The sequence below is a fragment of the Ostrinia nubilalis genome, chromosome 10 (assembly GCF_963855985.1).
Source record: "Ostrinia nubilalis chromosome 10, ilOstNubi1.1, whole genome shotgun sequence".
Lineage (NCBI taxonomy): Eukaryota > Metazoa > Arthropoda > Insecta > Lepidoptera > Crambidae > Ostrinia > Ostrinia nubilalis.
In genome coordinates, this window is record NC_087097.1 from 16,305,814 (window position 1) to 16,327,748 (window position 21,935).

Below are 21,935 nucleotides of genomic sequence, written 5' to 3' on the forward strand. Positions count from 1 at the left end.
TTGTTTCTAAGTTGATATCAATGAAATATTCCTTAGTACTTTTGATTTAAATTATTTTTTCTTATTTTGACACGTGTTTGAAAAATCAAGGTCAGATTACAATAAAATAACAAGTGAAAACGTAACATTGCATTGCAACTCGCAATTTCGCAATATTGATGAGGAGATTCCATTGGAAAGTCTGTATTCATTCCTAGGATTCCCCTAACACCATCAAATTCAAGAGAATTCAAGAGAGTGCAGTTTCCCATCTCATGCTTAGGGACCACGGTTTAAAATAGTGTGGTTGCATAGAGCCTGCAACGGGCAACCGCGTGCGCAGCTGCTCATACTAATTTTCGAAACAAAAGCAAGTGTTGGCGCCCTCACGAGTTTTAGCGGAGTTCCATATGGTAGCGGGAGTAGACTTAATGGAAATCTATGCTTCTCCAACGATCAGTTGTATGTGGAATACTCCAGAGTATGCGCACACCTGGTGATTTTAGCACCTGAAGGAAAAACAAAAAAACATTGTTTACAAAGAAATCTGCGGCAGGTGTAGTGTTTTAATTTTGTTTTAGTAAGATCTCATAATTTTGTAAGTATTCAAATATTTAAACATAATAATTTGTAGATTTTATATCAAAAAATATAATCATTTTAACAAAATTAATTTTCTTAGAATATTTTAATTCTATTAGAACCATTTTCCACTTCATCGCAGAAGAAGTCGCGGGCAAAAAGCTAATATGAAATATGTAGTATTGCCCGCGGCTTCACCCGCTTGAAATTTAGTTTGTCACAGATCGTCATAAATTATAGCCTATACATTGTTATTCTGGTCGACGCCAGGGATGCATGAGCGTCGCTGTCGCTGGCGACAGGGTCTTCTGGTTCAGGGTTCATGACGTAGGTCTCAGGCAAAATGAAATCCACTCGTAGAAATGAATAAACTCAGTGTATTCACGAAAATAATTACACACAGCACTAGAGTCGTATCGGAACTGAGTGAACCAAAGGTCTTGCGATAGGAACGTCCGACCCGAGTGATAGTTGAACACAGACTGCCTAGTACTGCTGTACTGTACTGTAAAGTTTCATCAAAATCTGTTCAGTAGTTTTTGCGTGAAAGTGTAACAAACATCCAGACATCCACACAAACTTTCGTATTTATAATATTAGTAAGACTAGTAAGAAGTAAAATAGTAAGATGAATTATTTTAGTTATTTCTTTACTTATAATATTTATTTATTTATTTCTTAGCTCTGTCTGATAATGGATCTGGAGGAGATGCAATGGCCACCTCCGTAACAAAACAATAGAACCCTATGGAGTTTGGGCTTGTGTGATTCGCCTTGACGAATATTTCGTATCCAGGGTCCGATGATTATGGGGGCAGATTTTTTTTTTCACTATGTGACTGTCTTTATTTTGTACCTACTTAATATATATCTTACATATTATACCTATTCGTGTTTCATTATTCGTATCCAGGGTCCGATGATGGAGCTGTAAGGGGGCAGATTTTTTTTTCACTATGTGACTGTCTTTATTTTGTACTTAATATATATTTTACCTAATATACCTATTCGTGTTTCATTATGAATCGAAATATAAAAGACTTAATAAACTCTATTAAAAATTTAAATTAATTTATCAAGTTTGAATACCTCATTCTACCTTAAAATTAATAACTTAAATCAAGTCATAATACGGTCACGGCTCAAGATTTTTTTGTCCATTTCAGCGTTCTTTTTACTCTTTTGACGTTGCGTTGACAGCTTTTACCTAAATTCGCGCGGAATATTTTTGTGAAATGGCTCTTAAGGCTGTCTAATTTGTGCCCAAACTGGTTCTATAAAAGCATTATAGCAAGCTATACAGCTCGTATACAGCTGACATACACAGCTTGTGGAGTACATGTGAACGACTATTGAACTCTTAAATGGAGTAAAATGCTACTTGGGTTATGCCCCACCTGGGGCAAGTTGTGCCAAATGAACCACACTGCGAATATAGATCGTTTCATCCACGAAGACGCGCCCCACCAATGTTTGGTCGAGGGAAGCGCGGGGTGCGGAGAGTTTGATCCGAGTAATTCGAGCGTCTTTATGGTAGTGTGCGTGTGCACTCATGGATGACTTAGCGTGTACCGATAACACTCAAACATTAGCGGAAATGGTGGGGCGCGTCTTCGTGGAAGAAACGAGCTATAGCTGAAGGCCTGTCGACTGGACAAAGTTGGTTGTGTTGAGGTGTTACGGTCCTTAGCCGTTCGCGTGCAGTGCGCGCTAGGGGCAGTCGGGCGGGTCCAGCGTGCTGCAGTGGCACGTGCACGAGCTCACCGGGCACTCCGTGTGCTCCCTGGGGACACAAAATTATTATTATTTAGGCTTGATTTCCTTTTAGGCTGACATCGGTGACCGACGTCAGCGGCGCGCACGATTACACACTAGTTCTATGTAATCATCTGCCGCTGACGACGGCGTTGCAGTGCGGTGCTTCATAGAACATTGTGTTTATTCGTACGCTCAACCGATGTACGCGACCGACGTCATCGTAGGAGGAAATCAAGCCTTACATTATTATAAGGTTGATTCTTAGATCAATACAATTAAATGACACCATTGAAGAAAATTCAAGACAGTCAAATGTTAATGTACAAAAATGCTTACAGGGCTACTCTGAAACGTTTACGCAGTTTCAGGTCTATCTGTCAGCGCAATCTCGCTTTGCGTGAGAGGAATGGCAAGATTCGAAACTTTGGATTATGTTTTTCGGAGTAATCCCGCTGTTAGCACGATATAAAATATGTACACATTTCTGAAGTTAAGAAAAAGTGTAATAGGTAGTTACTTTAGCAAGGCAATCGAATCACCTTTGTGTACGATTTGTGGTTTATCATCCTTTTTTTTTTTTTTGCGCAGGAAAATACTTTGCGTATACCCGCCGCAGGATATTGTCGGATGGCAGCAATAGCGGCTGTCACCCGGCAAGTATACCCACTAAAAACCTGCGGTGCACCCTCTGCGTATTACTGGTACGACGCGGGTTGCTTGCGATTCCAACCACGCCGACCGTGGTTTATGATCCTACTACAACTATACTAGATCCTCCCAGAAAGCAAGCAGCCTATCTAGCCCGCTACAGGCTTCTTGCAGCGTTACTAGCGATTCGAACGCCAAATAGTGCAGCCAAAAGGACCACAAAACCTTGAAAGACAGGATTTCCGGGCTAGGATACGCACCGTGATAAAATATTATCGATTATTTTAGACGACAAAAGTATGGGCTTATCGCGTAAAATCGATAAAATTGTGCGATGAAAGCATATCGCGGCACACATCCTAATCCTAAACGAATAGAGCGTTACTCACTTGAACCACTCGAGCAGATGCGCGGCGTGGCCGCCGTGGCGACAGGCCACGCACCAGCTGAACCAGCCGCCGAACTGGCCGCCGCCGCCGCCCGCGCCCGGCGCCGCGCCGCCCAGGTGCAGCGAGCACACGCCGCAGCGCGGCAGCGGCTTGCGGCAGTTGGGGCACGACGAGATTTGCTGCGGAAAAAAAACTTACAATAAATTAGAACAGCGGTTCACGAATGGTGGTCCGCGGAACCCTGGGGTTCCGTGGAAAGGCCGCAAGGGTTCCGTAAAAACTATTATCCCACGTTTCGTGACCCACGTTGTTCGCTCGCACCGACTTGTTTACGCACAAGGGAGGGGCAGGGCGTGCGGGCGGAGTAGTACGGGGGTTCCGCTAGGAAAAGTATAATCAATTAGGGTTCCTTAGCAAAAAAAAATTGGGAAACCCTGAATTAGAACATAGCAATCTTAACTTATTCTTCGTCGCTTGGCAGAGTGGTCGTGGTTGTGACATTTAGTTTGGTGGCAAGCTTCACAAACAGTCACCATTCCTCTAGTATTGCAGCCTTTCTTGTACATTTGTGGAGTGGACCACTGAATGCGATTTTGATTTAATCTGTCATCTAAATGATCGATCTTAACATAAAGACATCCAACTAAACATTTTTATTATATCACACTGGTAATACAATTAATTCCTGTTGTATGTTACACTACACTTTTGTTCGTTAGATAACACACTTGTTGTTAATAGCTATTTTCAGAATAATTAAGTAAAAACAGTAGACTAGGGTAAATTACCGAGTAGGTAATTGAATTTTCAGGATAAGTCGGAATAAACGGAAATTAATAAATTAAGTGATTAGTTTCATAAATATACTTGTTGCTGTAGTTAAAGTCATTTTAATAGTTATCAAGTAGATAACATTCATCGTAAGTATCGTAGACGTAACAAGTACATGCAGAGTTCTAGCGAGATCCGTAAAGTTTAGAATGGGCGAGGGTACCTTCATCTTGGCGGCGGGCGGCGGCAAACGCGCAAACGCAGGACGCGCGGCGGGGCGGGCATGCGGCGCGGCCACCGACTTGCCGCAGTAGGAGCAGGCCACGGCCACGCGGCGGCCGCCCGCCTCGCCCGCGCACGTGTCCAGCGCCGAGCGCGCCCACCACAGCCGCCAGCCGTCCAGCAGCAGCCGGTACGCGCCCAGCCAGCCCGCCGCGTACCTGTGACAACGGTAGCGGTTAAGGAAAGATAAGAACTCCCTTAGACTATACAGGGTGGAAACGATAAGTGATCTCACTCGATTATTTCTAAACTATACAAGATATCAATAAACTAGTTACTGATCCTGAAAGTACTTCATGAGCTCTATCAAACGGTATTAATAATAGGTTACAGAATAAACTGGATCTATCCGAAACTTCAATGTTTCCAGCTTCCATACATTTGGTAAAGTCACATTATTTTGAAAACTACACATGATATCGTAAAACTGATTACTGATTCTAAAAGTGCTTCACAAGCTCTATCCAATGGTATCGATAATAGGTTACAGAATAAACTGGATCTATCCAAAAATTCAATGTTTCCTTCTTCCATACATTTAGTACTACCACAGTCATGACATTCATCTCTTGACAATATTATAGCAAGTAAAGCCTAAAACCAATGTTTTCCATTAATAATTTTAAATAAGAATACAATTTACGTGTTTATTTTAAGAGTTTATTATTAAATAAAAAAAATACACTTCTGATAATGTGTGTCTGGCATACATTTAGTATGGAAGCTGGAAACATTGAATTTTCAAATAGATCCAGTATATTCTGTAACCTATTATTGGTACCGTTTGAAAGAGCTCATGAAGCACTTTCAGGATCAGTAACCAATTTTTCAATATCTTGTGTAGTTTAGAAATAATCGAGTGAGATCACTTAACGTTTCCACCCTGTAGACTGAGTTTGTTCCGGCGTTTCTTCTCAGCACTTGCCATATGTTTATCTCGAAGCGCTGGTAGGGCCCAAAAGATAAGGAGACATGTGAAGTGCCCCATAAGGGCTACCTTTTCTTTTTTTATATTTAAATTTTGACGTTCACAAGTGCCACTTGTGGTCTAAACTGAATAAATATTTTTGATTTTGATTTTATAAACTTTTTAGTTGACCGATAGTTTGGTCGGCCTTCCAACTTGTATAAGGGTCCTCGCCCACGGCAACTTTTTGTGCTAATGTTACGCGCTACGCGACTGCGCGTTAGTAGCGCATTGGCATCACTTCTGTTCTGTAGTGCGTTGCAAATGCGACTTACGTGCGTTAGTAACGATGTTTGGTAAACGCGCCACAAAAAGTCTGCGTGGGCGAGGGCCCGAGGACAAAAAGGCTGTGCGGGATATCATACAATCTGAATATAATAGTTCGTCACAATTTTTATTAGATTTCGTTCAACCAAAAGACACATCTTTTGGTCTTGTCATCATTGCATGCATTACTTGTTTATGTAAAGTTGTGTTGTTGGTAGATCTTTGTCAATAAATAATAATAATAATAACCAAGGAACCTTTCCCAAGCATTTCGATGACGATCGGTCGTGCATTTTCCTGCATTCAGGTGCTACCTGAGACCTTCCTGAAACTAGATCGCCGCTACGCTGAGTGCAAGGCCCGAGTGTATTACGAATAGTTCTTTCAATTTGTGACCATTCTTGAATGTTTTTGCTCCAACAACTATAACTTTACGAGATGGTGTTTTGCCAACTTAAGTCAAAGTAATAGACCTATTTGTCATAAAATGTCTTGCTCTTCTACCCACACTCTTCTACACACTAAGGCCGGGTTCCCACTATGCCGGACCGGCAAATCTCCCGGTCCAGTAAAATCGCCGGAAGGCCTAGCGGCGGTACAAATTGTATGAAGCTGTTCACATTATCCCGGATCCGGCTTTTTCGCCGAGCCCGGCATTTTTACCGAGCGTTTTGTCGCTACAAAATGCCGGCAAAATCACCGGACCGGAGTAATGTGAACGAGTTGCGGCCCACCCCGCCCCGCCCGTGCTCCCCGCACTTCATTCGGCTCGGATTTCGGATCCGGTGATCCGGTGTAATGTGAACACCCTTGTCCGGTGTCCGGTTTCCGGCAGAAATGCCGGTCCGGCATAGTGGGAACCCGGCCTACCTCTCGCGGGGGTCCGCGGCGGCGTCGGCGCGCAGCAGCTCGGGCGGCAGGCAGCGCGCCGCCACCAGCGCCGCCGACTGCACGTCGCCCGTGCGCTCCACCCAGCGCTGCAGCAGCGCCACGCCTTCTAGGCTCGCGCCTGCAACGAGAATAACAATAAGAAATACTCTTTATTGTACACCAAAGAACAGAACAGAAAAAAGAAACACAAGGATAGGTATAACTAGGCGGTCTTATCGAGAATGTACTGTTGCTAAAAGAAACGAATATATTGGAAGGATTCACTGGAGAACCAGTGCTGAGACGAGACGCAGAGATGCGTTACGACACAACACGATAGACAAGTATAAATTCGCCTTAATTCAAAAAAATATTGTGCAATACAATGTCGGCAGATAAACTACTAAAATCAAGTGGCAGTGGGCGGGGCACATAGCTCATAGTGGAGACGATGACCGTTGGGGCAGGAAAGTTCTGGCCTCTTACTAGATGGACCGACGATCTGGTAAAGGTCGCGGGAAGAGCCTGGATGCGGGCAGCGCAGGACCGTTCATTGTGGAAACCTCTGAATAGCAGTGGACGTCATTTGACTGAAACGACAACGACATAAACTGAAATAAATGTCTCACCGGTGAGCAGGATGCCGGACAGGTCGCCGGCCTCCACCAGCTCATCAGTCGTGCGGCGAATATAGTCGTGCAGCTTAGCATCAGACAAATACACGCAGGCGAAGGCCACGCGGTCTTCCAGCCGCATCTCGGTCTCTGCTAAGACCGCGTCGAGCTCAGCCGAGGGGGCGGGCGGCGCGGAGGGCGGGGCAGGCGCGGCCGGCGCGGACGCCGCCAGGAACAGCAGCAGCGCGCGCAGGTACGCGTCCGGCAGCGCCGGCGCCGCCGCTGCTAAAGCGTCGCGCCATAAACGCTCGTCGCTTAGACCAGCCAGCGCCAGTGCCACTACCCTGTGATTCGAAAAGACGGCTTTAGTCATCAAAATGATAACTTCTCAAAATGACAACCGGGATGCGGAATGTCCACTTCTTGAAATTACAACTTCTTAAAATGTCAACTTCGCTAAAAGACAACTTCTCGTAATAATATTGTCTATTTCGGATATTTCGACTATTTGTGGACATTTTGCGTTCCGGTTGTTATTTTGAGAAGTTGTCATTTTGATGACTAAGCCGAAAAGACAGTGTTAGTTACGAGGCTGACAGGCACGCACCAAACTGGAAAGACTTGTAGCTCCAGAAGAATGAGTCGAATGATAACATAGGACGAAGAATAAAAATTTCAAATTGAAGAAATCAAGTGTGGCGTGACAATGTGCGAACTGCCACAGGTATACAATACCCCAGCCGTCTGTTTAAATTCGGCCAGATCGAATTGGTTGGTCAGGATATTATGATAGATAAATTACCTTTTTTGATTTGATTTGGACCTTAGACAATGAGGACTATCGTTTTTATACTTAACAGTTGGCACCCCTGGTGATTGACAGGACCTTACTCTACAGTGGCGCCATCTTGATGAGTGCAAATGCGATAGTCCTCCTACCACTTTAGCACTCACCAGTTGGTGCCACTGTCTTCGCTACTAGCAAGTGACAGGACCTTACTCTACAGTGGCGTAAACTGGTGAGCGCTAAAACGATAGCCCTCATTGCCACCCCGGCGGGGTCACTGACCTGAGCTGCGGCTCGCGCGCGCGCGCCAGCACGTCGAGCGCGTGGCGCAGGCGCAGGTGGAAGGCGGCGAGCGCGGCGGCGCGGCAGGGCGTGCCCGCCGCCTCCGCGCGCTCCACGCCGGCCGCCGCGTTCTCCCAGCCCCAGCCCCAGCCGCACAGCGAAAGCGCGCGCGTGCGCTCGCTGCTCCTACAAGTCACGAGAATAATATTCACTATCGGAGACCAAACAGTACATGAAAAAAACAGACAGACATGACGAATCTATAAGGGTTCCGTTTTTTGCCATTTGGCTACGAAACCCTAAAAAGAGACAACAAAAGACGCTACAAAGCGATTTTCCAAACGACCTAGGGAGAGGACAGAATGTTATGTTTCTGCAACTGCAGCTTATAAAAATGAATACACCTCCACCAACGTGTCGAAGAAACAACACAACTAAAAAGATGCTTCCTGTATAAGTCCCAGTTCATTCAGCCGTGCCAATCCTTTTTGGTCCTTCGAGCCGGATTCGAGAAAACTTAAATACTCGCAAGACAAGAAAGCCTTTGTCTATAAAGTGGACTCTTAGGTAGTGGTCCCACCGCTGGCGAGTAAACGACTAACTATCGGCTATTTTCTCGCTCAAGAAACGTACGAAAGATATCCATTCCGTGTGAATAAAAGAGATGCATATACAAATAGTTAATCGCTGACTGTTCTCACTGCCGGCGACGACTCGTTTTACTAGTTTTGTCGCTGAGCGACGAGCTTTCATAAATAAACTCGCTCAGCGATGCTCGCTCGCTTGATCATTTCTTTTGAGCAGGTTTGCACAGGACTGAGCGACCGCGGGCGAGTGGCGCGAGTAATCGCTCGTCGCACTCGCACACTCGCTTATAGCCCGACGATAAAACTATCGAAACTACACACTCGCTTCCCGCTGATCGCCAACTCGTTTAGTTTCTAGTTTTACTCGTTTCTCGTTCATCGTCGACGGTCGGACCACTCCCTTAATCAGCTACTATCACTTCATGTATAAAAGCAGTTGTACCGACCTGTAGACGGTCTGGCGTCGATGGGGCAGGTCGGGCAGCAGGCAGGGCGAGGCCTCGGAGCGGTAGCCGCCCTCGCCCGCCGCGCGCAGCACCGTGCGCACGCCCGGGTGCTTCCACGGGCTGTTGCGGATGCACCCTGGGAGATATTACACTAGTTAACGACAGACAAAAATGGCTTTTATTACATAACATAAGGGTCTTGCCACACTGGCGGAGACGTCGCGGCTGTGCGGCGAACACGTTTCGCAGCAGCGACATTTTCGCTGCGTCGCCGCCCGCTTTGAAAACGCTTACAATCCGCCAGTGTAGCAGCTCACTATAGAACAACTTACACGTATTCGACTAGACGAGACGACGGCCAAAAATGGGCTCTTACAACCTTAATTAATTACTTATAATACCTTACCTTATAATACCTTATGGACCTTATGGTAAGGAACAACTTACTATGAACATCTGGAACATGTGTGGTAAACTTACCATCTTCGACAAGAGATTTGCTGAGCGCCAAGAAATGCCAGAGTCCACTCAATGCTTCGTCGTCAGCCAGGTCAGCGTTTTGCCATAAATCAGGCTGAAACACAAACATAATAACATAGATACAACAACAGAGAAGAAACTTTTATCCTTCAAAAAGCGTTTCATCGTAATATCGTTTGAAGAAGGATTAGATCAATCCCTTGTTGATGAAAGTTGAAAACAAAGACGATTTAAGACTATAATAGTCCGGTCCCTGAGAACGTAGAATTTTGTCCAATGACCCCAAGCTACCCATCCTTATCGCTCGCGCGTAATTATATTGCACAGTCGCGACAGCAATATAATTACGAGCGAGCGATAAGGATAGGTAGCTTGGGGTCATTGGACACAATTCTACGTGCTCCGCGACCAGACTTTACTAGCATACCTTGAGTCCATAGTCGGTCTGCGCGCGGCGGCGCATAGTGTAGGAGATGTCGTGCAGGTCGCGCTGCTGTGCGTCGGGCAGGAAGCGCAGGCGCCCGCCGCCGCCCGCCCACACCAGCCCGCCGCCGCCCCACGCCACCGTCACGCGCTCGCACACCGTGTAGTCGCACACGCCGCCTGCACAGTACAGAGCCCCGATTACAGTAATTTTTAACGTCTCCAATGCAGACGCGCTTCATCGATTCTGCGATACGATTGCTCAAAACACAAAAAAAAACAGCGTACGTCAGCTGTTTTGACCAATCGTATCGCAAAATCAAAATCGTCGTCACTAAACGTAAAAAAATGTCATTTAAATGTATGACGGATTGTACAGCGCCCCTAGCGGAAACTTTGACGCAGGAAGATTTAATAAAGGCTACTGACAACGCCACTCTTGTAGCGGAGTTTTGGGCTGACGCTGCTGTGTAGGTCTGTTATCGACACGGCTAGAAGAAGAAGCGGAAACTTTCAAAAACTAAAATTTTTATATATTTTTTTAACGCGCTCACTATAGTGAGGACGTTTGATGTAAAACCCTCAGGGATGCGAAGAGCAACTTAAGAATGGGAAGTGAATAGGAATGCTAGAAACAAGAAAAATATTCTTTTTAGTTGCCATCTTATTATTTCATGATTTTGCAGCGATATTAAAAAGTGACAAAGCTAAACACCATAGCATCTTATTTAGTGCAAATCACATGTATTAAGACAGAAATGTGAAGTCTATTCGTAATTCTATCATTGTCTATGATGTTCACATACTATATGGAAACCGATAAGACTCACCTGCTACATTGACAGCCAACAGGCGCGCCTCGTGCGCAGGGTGCCAGCAGAAAGCCGCGAGGGGCGCGGGCGCGGCGGCAGCGGGCGCGGGCGGCGCGGGCGTGACGTCGCGCTCCAGCACGCTCGGGCCGCGCTCCGGCTCCTCGGGCTCCGCCTCCACGGCGCCCTCGGGCTCCGCCGGCGCGCGCCCGCCCTGCTGCACGTCGTGCAGGCGCAGCGCGCTCGCGTCGCGCTGCAGCGACAGCAGCAGGTTGCGTCTGCAGTAATACTCAATACTCAATCGTTTATTGCATAACCACATTCGCATTCACATTAGGTCTTACAATTTAGGCAGTTATACAATGTGGACCCAGTTAGGGCACAGCAACTTTAGGAAGGAGACAGAACGACGATCTTAATAGTTTCAAAAGAAATTAATTAATTAATAACGAATAACGTCGCATGCTCAACAAAAATCTACGAGTACTGCGTGTTTATCCATGGGCCTCATAAGGCTCAAGGTCCAAAGGGCGATGGAGCGAGCTATGCTCGGAGTTTCCCCCGTGATCGAATCAGAAATGAGGAGATCCGCAGGAGAACCAAAGTGACCGAAATAGCTCTAGATTTAGCTTAGAATTTCTAAAATCAAGAGGCAATGGGCGGAGCACATAGCTCGCGCTCGCAGAGACAATGGCCGTTGGGGCAGAAAAGTTCTCGACCGCGGGCCGGAAGACGTAACGTGGACAGGCCTCCCACTGGGTGGACCGACGATCTGAAGGTCGCGGGAACAGCCTGGATGCGGTCGTTATGGAAATACTTGGGGGAGGCCTTCGTCCAGCAGTGGACGTCATTTGGCTGAAACGAACTGCGTGTTTAACACCAGTGTAAACGTCACTGAACTATCGACTGCCACGAGCTAGGGTTGCAGCAGAGTAAATACAAATGAGTAGGTCATCTTCATAGAAACGCACCGAGGTTTGTATGTGAGCGCGCCAATATACGTATGCGGCGCGCACGCACACACTGACAAAATTTTGCGGTGAGGTGCGCCCAATTTTGTCAGTGTGTGCGTGCGCGTCGCATACGTGTTGGCGCGTTCACATACAAACCGCGCCCGTGCGTTCCTATGAAGATGACCTACTCATTTGTATTTACTATGGTTGCAGGGCCACTGACCTGGTGGGGCACCACTGGATGCGCGTGACGTGGCGCGGCTGCGGCAGCGTGAGCAGCGGGCGCTGCAGCGCGCGCGCGTCCCACACGCACACCACGCTCTCGCCGCGCGACGCCAGCTGCCACGGGTTGAAGGGGTCCGAGCACGCGCCGTAGCAGTACCGGCTCGTGGCCACCAGCACGCCCTTGTTCGATAAGTCTGGAAGTAACGACTTTCATCCAGCGGCAGAAGACTACAAATCCGTTATATCCCAATAAGAAGATGACGAGATTAATAAAGAAAGACATAAAACAGATTTGAGGGGAGAAACAAATGAGTCCAATGAAACAAAGATTGGTTACATGCAATGCATGACACAGCCACATTTCTTGCTGCCAATTTTCTTTAAGCATTTACTATTTTAGATGGGAAAAAAATACAATTTATGAAGATCCTCAAAGGGAAACAATCTCACCTCTTAGATCAAATATCTTGATGTATTTAAGATTGACACTAGCCAGCAGAGTACGGTTTGAACAGTTTGACCAAGACACATTGTGGGCTGTCTCCGAGAGACCCATCTCTGCTAGAGGCTTGGCTGAGTCAGGTGTAGGTACCAAGGCTGCTTCTGCACCTGTTGGTCAAGATCAATTATAGTCAAAAGTAATTGAAATTGTCAAATGTATCAATGTCTCATTAAAACAAATTACTTTTGGATTCTTCAGGTGGGGTAGAGCCTCTGTTCACATCCCACAGCAGTATGCAATGGTCGCTGCGGTGTTTCTCCATAGCCACTGCCAGCAGGTTTGTTTCCACGTGGCTCCATGACACCGAGTTGCAAAGCCGAGAGTATCGGGGATCTAGTAATAAAATAGTCAATTATTCTTAATCATTTACTTACATTACTACAACAATAAAACAAGTTCTAATAAGAAAGTATTTAACAATGCATTCTGTTTTAATTTTTCAGGGTAATAATTAATTTTTAATGAGTTTCTTAATAATATAAATCTGGAGGTTATTTATTGGAGACACAGTGACTTATTGAGCATTAATTGCAAGATAATTGGCCTATTATTGTGAGTACACAGACATTTGTATTCAGTTGATAAAGTAGTCACAACAATAAATAATAAATATAGATTTATTGGCTTTCTTATTTACCTTATGAGTTGTAATACACTTCAGATAACATAGTCCTGATTTAAGATTATAGTTTAGGGAAAGATACATACATGTAGCAAGGTCATAAATGTACCTAAACCACCAAAGTTTAGTGTAAAATTGTTATTAACCGCCAATGCAAAAAGAAAGGGGTGTTTATTGTAGCTCCGATAAATAAACCGATTTTCGTTTAGTTTTTTTTAAATGAGAGTTCTCAGCAGTAGGATATGAAGACAGATAACTCACTGAACTCCCTGCCGACCAGCCCCAGCGGGTCGAGGGTCTGCTTGAGCGCGGTGAGCGACACGCGGCCGCTCGCGTGGCCCAGCGCCAGCAGCGGCTCCGCCTGCTCCGGCGCCGCGCTCACGTCCACGCATCGCACGCCGTTCGCGCTCTGCGACGCAATCACCGTCGCCCCGCGGTTGCCCGATATCTGAGTGACTAACGATCACACGCCCCAATCAAAAACACATAAACTATAAATATATAAACAAAACCGACATGGTAAGCGACACAAACAAGACGAAAACCACTTACAAGCAGTCTTTTTCTCAATATCTTTGAGTCTTGAAACCTGATACAAGGTTATGTCGGAACCCCAAATAATGAACTTGTCGTGGTGGACCGGGGACCAGATTACTTCAAGTTTACCCCCCGACATCGTTTCCATCGGGTTCCAGCTAGTTCAGAACATTAATTAAAAGAAAATATTGTCCCAAAAAATTTACGAGGATGTTTTGACAGCCAAATTTTGACATTTGCGTTTTGTTTCAATTGCAAAGGATGAAAATCTTTCAATATTTTTTTTTATTAATAACTAAACGCAACATAACTTCAACTTGGATTTTTGAACGAAAAGTGGGAGTGATACCAGTCCAGAATAATAATATCCTTGGAAACTTATACAAGTTAACTAAACTACTTTTTATTCTGCGATAGAAGTGCAGATTATAAAGAGAGTGAATGAAAAATAATAAAAAACAAATAAGATGGTCACAACACACGATGACACGAGGTAGATGTTTAGAGCAAAAAATTAACGAGTAAAAATTTTAATTTTCTTCTTAAGTCCAGTCGCGGTCGCCGAGCAGATAATTAGGAGTATTAACTAAAATAATAATTTTAAAAGTGCAGCCACAATGATGCATGAGTCCATTGTGAATGCCTGTGTCTTGCAGAAGTTGGTTTGCCGCAGCTATTTGCACACAGTTATACAGTGGTAAACGCTTGCAATTTCAACTTATGCAAGTTTTATTGCTAGTCTAAACCTCTGTTCAGATTATTCCCCAATCTGGAAAAGACTACATTTTATATTTTTTCCCCGTGAGATGGGTAATTAAGTTATTTTATTATAAATAGAGGGCGCTAGCGCTACTCGGACAGCGAGTGATGCCACCCTTCGAATTCGTCATTTTTGACAGGTTTGCGTAAAGTGAAAAACTATTGACAATAAAAGTGAAATCAATTTGTAACAAAACGATTATCAAGGATAAACTGCAGCCGCAGAAGCTTTATTGTATAGGTAAGTCAGAAAATGAAGTGTACCGCCGTTCAGAAAGTGTAACAATGCAGTGCCGTGCCATATTTAGGTTCAGTGACGTGATTGTTTACTATATAGAATGGCAACGCCTCTCGTTCTCCCACAGTTTCTCGCGCATTGTCTTGCCGTTCTCACGTGTTGGTACACTTTTCCCGACCCGATTCATCGAGACGACACTCGGGTCGCGCCTGCTGTTTGAGCAGTCACATCGACTCGGGCTATCACTGTTATTGTGAACTCTGTGAGTCACGAGCCTTCGAATGATTTTCCGTCAATTTTCCTAGAGTTGGTCACAGTTACTGAGAAAATAATTAAAGAGTACCTGAACCGTGAAACGATTGAAGTTGTGAATTGGTGTGGTGTCTCCATAAAGTCAAATTCTGAGTATTATGGGAGTGTGGTGGTTACCTTCTCCTCTCGGCGGGAGAGGATGCTGAGTGTCCAGTTATGTTCTCTGCTCTAGCGTATCAGCTATCTACCACATTTTTAGAGGAGCAAAAGGTATGTTGTTATTAACAGTTGTTAATTACATTTTAAAGATTCCTGATGAATGACTTTGATATCAGAAAATGTTTCTAACTTCAAATGATCTGATCATAAGTAATGAGAACTCATTAACAGCATATTGAAACAATGTCTTGTATGTAATGTTATTGTGAATAATTTTTCTGATGTCTAGCATCATAATGAGTAATCTCATTAGACTTGAGGCAAAAGTAATTAGCAGCTTATTTGCTAAGAAACAGGAGGCAGGTCCTGTAATTTATCAAACAAGTGATTTTTGTAATCACACATCACTATCTGCATATTTTTTTAATTGCAAGTTTAAAAAGTACAATCCATAAGACTTTAGAGCAGTTTACAACTGATTTTATTTCTATATAGTCTTCAAGTAGAGGATAGTTGTTGTTATTACAAAGAATAACATGATACCTAGATTTCAGAATTTAGTTTTGTAATGAATCTAAAATAATGATATCATTCACTGTTAACTATTATAGCAATTATTGTATAAAATCTGTTGTTGTTTTCTAATTAAAAGAAAATGTAATCAATCTATTATTGAATTATGCTTTGAAGCATAACAATAATTATAAGAGTTCAGTGTCCTTAATTGGTATCTTTCATGTTTGTGGGCAGTATCCACTCCGTGCATTGTCACCAGTTTCTATTTCTTACCAAACGAAGTGGAACACATGAACTTTTTGCATTCATCTGCTGTCACTGCACCGCTGTGTTTTTGCGAGTCTGCACTGTTATTGTGTTACACGCACATACCTGTTCACATTGATGAAGAGCAGTCATGCAATAGTTATAGCTAGGAGTAGATCACCCTAATCAATCAATTTTAAAGCTAATAAAATCAATGATGATTAATTGTTAGTGTTTTCTTCAAACATACCTACTTAAATTGATCTTTAATTACATCCCATTCTTTATTGCTTCAGTAACAATCAATCAGCCATCCGCTATTATAAATAAGTTATTGTTTCTGTTGAAATAAGTTATTTTTGGTTCATAAAACAGACCTGTTATTCCAACCAAAGCACTTAATTATTTTTGTGTGACTAGACTTGGACAACAGTAAATAAGATATTTACCCTCCCAATGTTTCAAATATTATAACTTTCATGTTTTCCATTCAAAAGGCGTTGTTCTTTAATTTTCCTGAAAACGAAGAAGTTTATCCCTATCCCATAAGATTTCCAAGTAATCTACACTAGTTTGAATGTTGTGTGAATCATCCCACAATTTCTCGTTATCAGAGCATCGGTTGCGCTCGAGGAGGTTTTAGGGCCGCCGCGCCGAGATAAGCCCAGTGAATGTCGTATCTTGATATACGTCACTCAGACCGTCTATTCGAGACAACTTTTTTCCAAGTCAGACTATCATAATATGCCTGTTATGTATCAAACTTAACGGAAAAGCAGTTTTTCTAAAGCTGCCACATTCATAAAAGTTCCTCTGATCGTTTTCGTTACCCTCCTTGGGTCCTGTTAAAACGGTTTCCTTGTCCAAGTTTTTTTTATACATATATCTTAATCAGTCATTAGTATGTGCGACGAATTACGCTTATTTTGTTATAAGCAACTGCCTCTTAAGGTTCAGCCAAATCAACGCAATTAGCCGGCGTGCAGCGATGGCGATCAATGCTTTTAGGTCTGATCCCCATCGCTGCACGCCGGCTGATCACGTTGGTTTGGCTGAACCTTTCTTATGGGATGGGATCGAAGATCGAACCTCTATTTTCGGGGTACCTTCTAAGTTATAAGTCCTCTTAAGAGACGCGAATAGCGGTATTAGGCAATACGATAGTTAGCACATTTCATCTCTAAACTCGTGTTTTTACGAGATAGAGCTTTCTGTCGGTTCTACATTCAATTACTTACATCTGCAAAATGAAAGAATACATTATTTATTGATGTCTCTAGCAAAAATAAAATGTTTATTTATGTATGATGTGGTGAATGAATCACACATAATTGCAATCGGAAGCTTAATTGGTTTCAGTATTTATTACACCCGACTGGTATTTGTAAATGTGGTCTCTCGTACCAGGTCCGACATGGCACCGGTGAATAAGTAAAACAAATAACATCCCATTTGGCTGTGCACGAAAACAAACTAACCCAATACATGCAATTATTAGAATTATTTTACAGAATCATTATGGCAGGATGTTCTTCACCAACGGTCCTTGACTCCCGCAACGTAGAGGGTATATCTATATCAGTCCTAAAATAGAGGAAAAAAAAGCATCTCTTGGCGTCGGTTTTGTTACGGAAGTCTTCAGTAAAGTGCTGTTATAAAGCACGTTCATATAATTATAGGTATTAATTCGCAATCTCCACTACACCACACCAAAAACGTGCGCGAAAATAACGGAACCCATATGTGTATTAAAACGCCGATTTCTATTTTAGTCACTTTCACTGAATTCACCTTTAACATTAAGGTAATGGAAAAAGATCTCCTTTCTAGTCTGGGTTTCTCTTTACGACACTGTCTGCAGTTATTTCACTATTTTATAATCTTCTTAAGATGAGATGGCTACTTTGTGGCTTATGGTCATTCGTTGGACATTGTATTACAGTACTGTGCTTTATGTGACGCATTGCACATGGTCATTATCTTTTGTCAATGAATTTACAGCTTATCATTTTCCCGCTACACATGTACCGTTGCTTGGCGATAAATGTCAATCGTGATATGTATTTTAATGTTATTGACGTCATGTGAGAGTATTCTTGACTTGTCTGTACAATTGTTATTGTTCCTCTAATGAAATTTGCTTCAACAGTCATAGTTCACATCATATCGCTCTCTAACTAGCTTTCAAAGGCATTTATTGTCTTTCACTGTATCCAAAGTGCCATGTTTGCAATTGCATACTACTGACTCTTGCACTTTTCCTTTACAAATTGTGTTAATTGTTATGGTAATTGACCCATTTTCGAAGCCACAAAATGCGTTCTTTATAACTTTTTTTTGTGTATTTGAGTTATCCGTTCTATATGAAAATTAACTGCTTTACATTACATTGTTGCTCGAATAAAACTACGTCTGGTGTGGTTATATGCGAGGATCCATCTGTTCCATTTATATCGATCACGTGTCTTTGATGGCCGCCTGCTGTAGTCATTCGCGATGGGGGTTACGCTGTAGGCCCGAGGAATGCCTCAAGGGACGCCTACATTATACTCGTCACATTTTATTTAACTCCGACCATACATAGATTGATGAGTCATAGATGTTTTATTTATTTATGTATCTTCTGTCTGTCGTAGCTGTCCAAATAAGAACTCAGATGTCAGACTGTTAGACGTTTATAGCACTGCTTAATTGGTCAAGTGAAACTTTTGGACAGAATATTATGCGTCATCATGATCAAAATATGATTATTTTATTATATTATGACTTCAATCTTGCCTGTTCTTAACGGCTTTAATCCTTCAAGGCCTGCGAATCTAGACACAATAGATAATAATTAATAATCAATTGTTATGGCATTAATTAATGCCGTCTGGGACTCAACCGGTTAATACTGACTTTACGTTTTCTTGGCTCTATCAGTAATGTTGTCAACATAATGGATGGAGTGTGTCAAGAGGAAACGCTATGCGTCGACACTGCTGACTGCACCGTTACAGCGGGAGTGCGTAGCCTACCCGGGAGACAGAGGGTCGTTTTAACGGTTCTACACTTGGCTTTGTTTCCTCAACCAACTGACTAACTGGACTAGCATAGGAATGACGTTGACTGAAGTGATATAAAACACGCGAAAGCTAGTCTAGGGTGCATTGGCGTATATGGGTTATACATTTGGAAAATCTTGTTTTGTATGGGATGACGCTCATGATGAGGCTCCAGATAATAATTATACTGAAGACAAAAACAATAACACTCTCAGACGCTTCAATGTAAATACCTACAGCATATTATTTGTGAATCACTTTTGTTGATCGTGAAAACTTTTCTTCAGTTTTTTGGGTACAAAGTGTTATTACTCACGAATCTTTTGTTATTACCATTACGCTAATAATGGACTACTGTTACAATAGTCACACGGTCACGGGGTCCCCAGTTACAACTGAAGTTAAACAAATCAACACTTAACTGTCCTAAATGCGTGTCACTATACTTAGCATAATGACTAATCAACTACTTAAACCTTCCATCACAATCAAATTAAGGAATTACTATTTCACGTGTGTTAGCGGAAAATGCTCGGACGTGACTCATTAAGTTATGACTAACTCACTAATAGGTATTCATATTTCTGCATTTGGGAAAAATTTAAGCTAAATAAAAAAAAACAATATCGTTATTTGAATCTTGCCAGCATCCCAACGCAAGCGAGATAAACGCAAGCACAATACATCGAATAGGTTTCGTACTCGTGCATTATCTGTAACTCAGGTCTGATAGAGCGATACTCGTATATTGTGATAAGAATTTACTACTTTAAGATTGGGAATAGCGTTTATGGTGTTTTCAGAGAAAAAAATTAGATACGATGACCACCTACTTACACGTGGAAAACTAGTTAACTACAATCTACAACCGCATCGTGAGAACATTGTCAAGAGTAGTATGAATAAGTTTTGACGTAATTTGGGAGCCATAATCGCACCTCGTTTGCGGCGAGTAACTGCAACCCATGTCAAGCCACACCACGCGCCGTTATGTGGTTGGCTACAGATCACTCGACTTGCAAATGACACTTTGTAACCTAAATACGCGCGTGTCACGACTGAAAATAATGACAGTCATAAAATTATAATAAAACATTGACAACTCCATCAACAGCTCAGTATGTAATTCTAACATGATGAAATCCAGAAAGAACAAAAAAGATCTTGAACTGTTCAGGTTGCGCATTATTGGTTATTGTCAAAATACCTTGACCTATTCATGTTAGTAATTCGGAATGTTTGAATGCACGACTAGTGAAAGGAATGATGCATTTCTTGATGCTCGAATTACCTTCCCCCTGATAATAATGTAGATGTTGTTGATGAAAACAATCTAGGTGTCATAATGATCATCACATGATAGTAACAAATAACATACGTTGAGGATAAAACAAATGAGATATAACTGGCAAATTCATTGTTTCCATTCCCGTTTCACAATTACATCAGCGGTCAGTTGTGCCGGGGACACGCACAGAGGAGGACATCACGCGCGGTTAATTGAAATAGCTAATTACCATGGGCTTCTTTTGCGTGAGTATAGTGACGCTGACGCGCCGTCTGCCCGCGCTGAATCACCCGCGATTACATAGGCAAGGTCAGTTGTAATTTAGCCATTGTTTGCATCGGATGCTGCGGCTGCAAGTGTGAGATAAGCCAGCATTAGGTCTGCTTTGTCGGCCAATCTACATATTTGGTATACGACCGGCATCTCTATCGGCTGATATCCATATCTGAATAACGAGCATCATCTCCTCAGTGTACGTCTTCAAATGCATCGTATTGCTTTTTCAGATCACGTTTCTGTTTTACGACTCTTGAAGTTTTTATGATTTGAAATATTCAGCTGAAATGAAATGAGCAGTTCTTTACAATTTGCCATTGTATCCTGAAATGAATAAGATTGTTCGTTTAGGTTGACGGACTTAGTAACACCCTGCCTGAGTTACGTCCGGATGATTTATAAGTTCTCAATGATATGATATCTAGAGATAAATTGGACTGATGTTTTTAACTAACCGCATGCAGGCCAAACTCGGGCACTGAGGGTTCCGTACCTATCCTTATTCTCATCCTTGTGAGACTTGTTGATGGACAGACGTAGTTGGTGATTTTTTCCTTTTGCGGTGCGGATCCCTAAAAAGTGTAAAACCTACAATTTGTATAATGCAAGCGAATATAATAAGTGCAATTTAGAAGTTAATGAACAAATTCTCATTTAATTGTGTTATTTTCTTGTTAAAACATATGGTTTATTTATGAAGATGTTTCATGCGTTGATAAAATGAAGTTAATTATCTACACGCTGGTATATCCACGTTTTCTAATCATCTTATGTTTTCCTTTAGTTTAGTTTTTGCTACTATTTGGTATGACGAATAAATCGATGGATTTTTTTCGCGTTATTGTACTTTAGTGGTCGTAAATGGATTTGTTATCCAGGCTAATCAGGCCATTTCCCATGGCTTAAACCTAATTGACGCGCAACCTACTCTGCTTCCCAATAAACGAAATACATGACTCGTCCTAAAAATAGATCCTTGTTGGGTGTTGTCACAGAATCGATTTCATCTTGTCCCCATTTTTTCGAAAGGCAGTGGTCGCAATACATTGTTGTAATCACTAGTAAATTGGTGCAATGATCAGCGCGAAAGTGTTTTCGAAAGGTTAGCCGGTCTATAAACAAAGTAGCATTTCTTGTATGTGCATTTACTTTTTCCCTTTTTGAAGCAGACTTGAAAATCGGCATCAATGATGTCGAAAGTGTGAAAGTGTTTAGAAAATTTTCCACTCCGTTAATTATAACTTTAATTTAATTTCAAAAAACTCAAATACGAGTTTAATCTGGCCTTTTGCCAGTAGTATTTAATGAAAATAATGATTCAGCAGAACATGCAAATGCTCCAAATACTTCAATTCATACAGTTCTGCTAATCCGTGA

The 21,935-nt window shown here is 42.6% G+C and overlaps 2 protein-coding genes across 6 annotated transcripts in view; one reads left to right on the forward strand and one right to left on the reverse strand.

Moving 5' to 3' along the window:
* Positions 1–1,953: 1,953 nt before the first annotated feature.
* LOC135075481 (GATOR2 complex protein MIOS) lies at positions 1,954–14,006 on the reverse strand. The gene is made up of 14 exons (XM_063969920.1): positions 13,796–14,006; positions 13,505–13,699; positions 12,805–12,954; positions 12,570–12,728; positions 12,118–12,313; positions 10,963–11,219; positions 10,137–10,312; positions 8,479–8,495; positions 8,197–8,382; positions 7,143–7,471; positions 6,514–6,652; positions 4,351–4,567; positions 3,357–3,535; positions 1,954–2,344 (listed from the first exon to the last, which is right to left on the reverse strand). Exons 1-14 carry the CDS (start codon positions 13,926–13,928, stop codon positions 2,272–2,274), a joined length of 2,406 nt encoding a protein of 801 aa, XP_063825990.1. The 5' UTR covers positions 13,929–14,006; the 3' UTR covers positions 1,954–2,271.
* Positions 14,007–14,640: 634 nt separating this feature from the next.
* LOC135075363 (ras-related protein Ral-a) overlaps positions 14,641–21,935 on the forward strand; it is a 28,714-nt gene continuing 21,419 nt past the window's right edge. For 2 of the 5 annotated variants that reach the window (XR_010258017.1, XM_063969809.1), the window contains exon 1: positions 14,870–15,299. Coding sequence is in view for 2 of the 5 variants with exons in the window: in XM_063969809.1 (XP_063825879.1) it covers positions 15,246–15,299 (54 nt within the window). In the remaining 3 variants the exon portion in view is untranslated. Of the gene's footprint in view, positions 14,781–14,868; positions 15,300–20,471; positions 20,528–21,935 lie in introns of those variants that run through there. The other 3 variants (XR_010258019.1, XM_063969810.1, XR_010258018.1) reach the window with 3 other exon arrangements.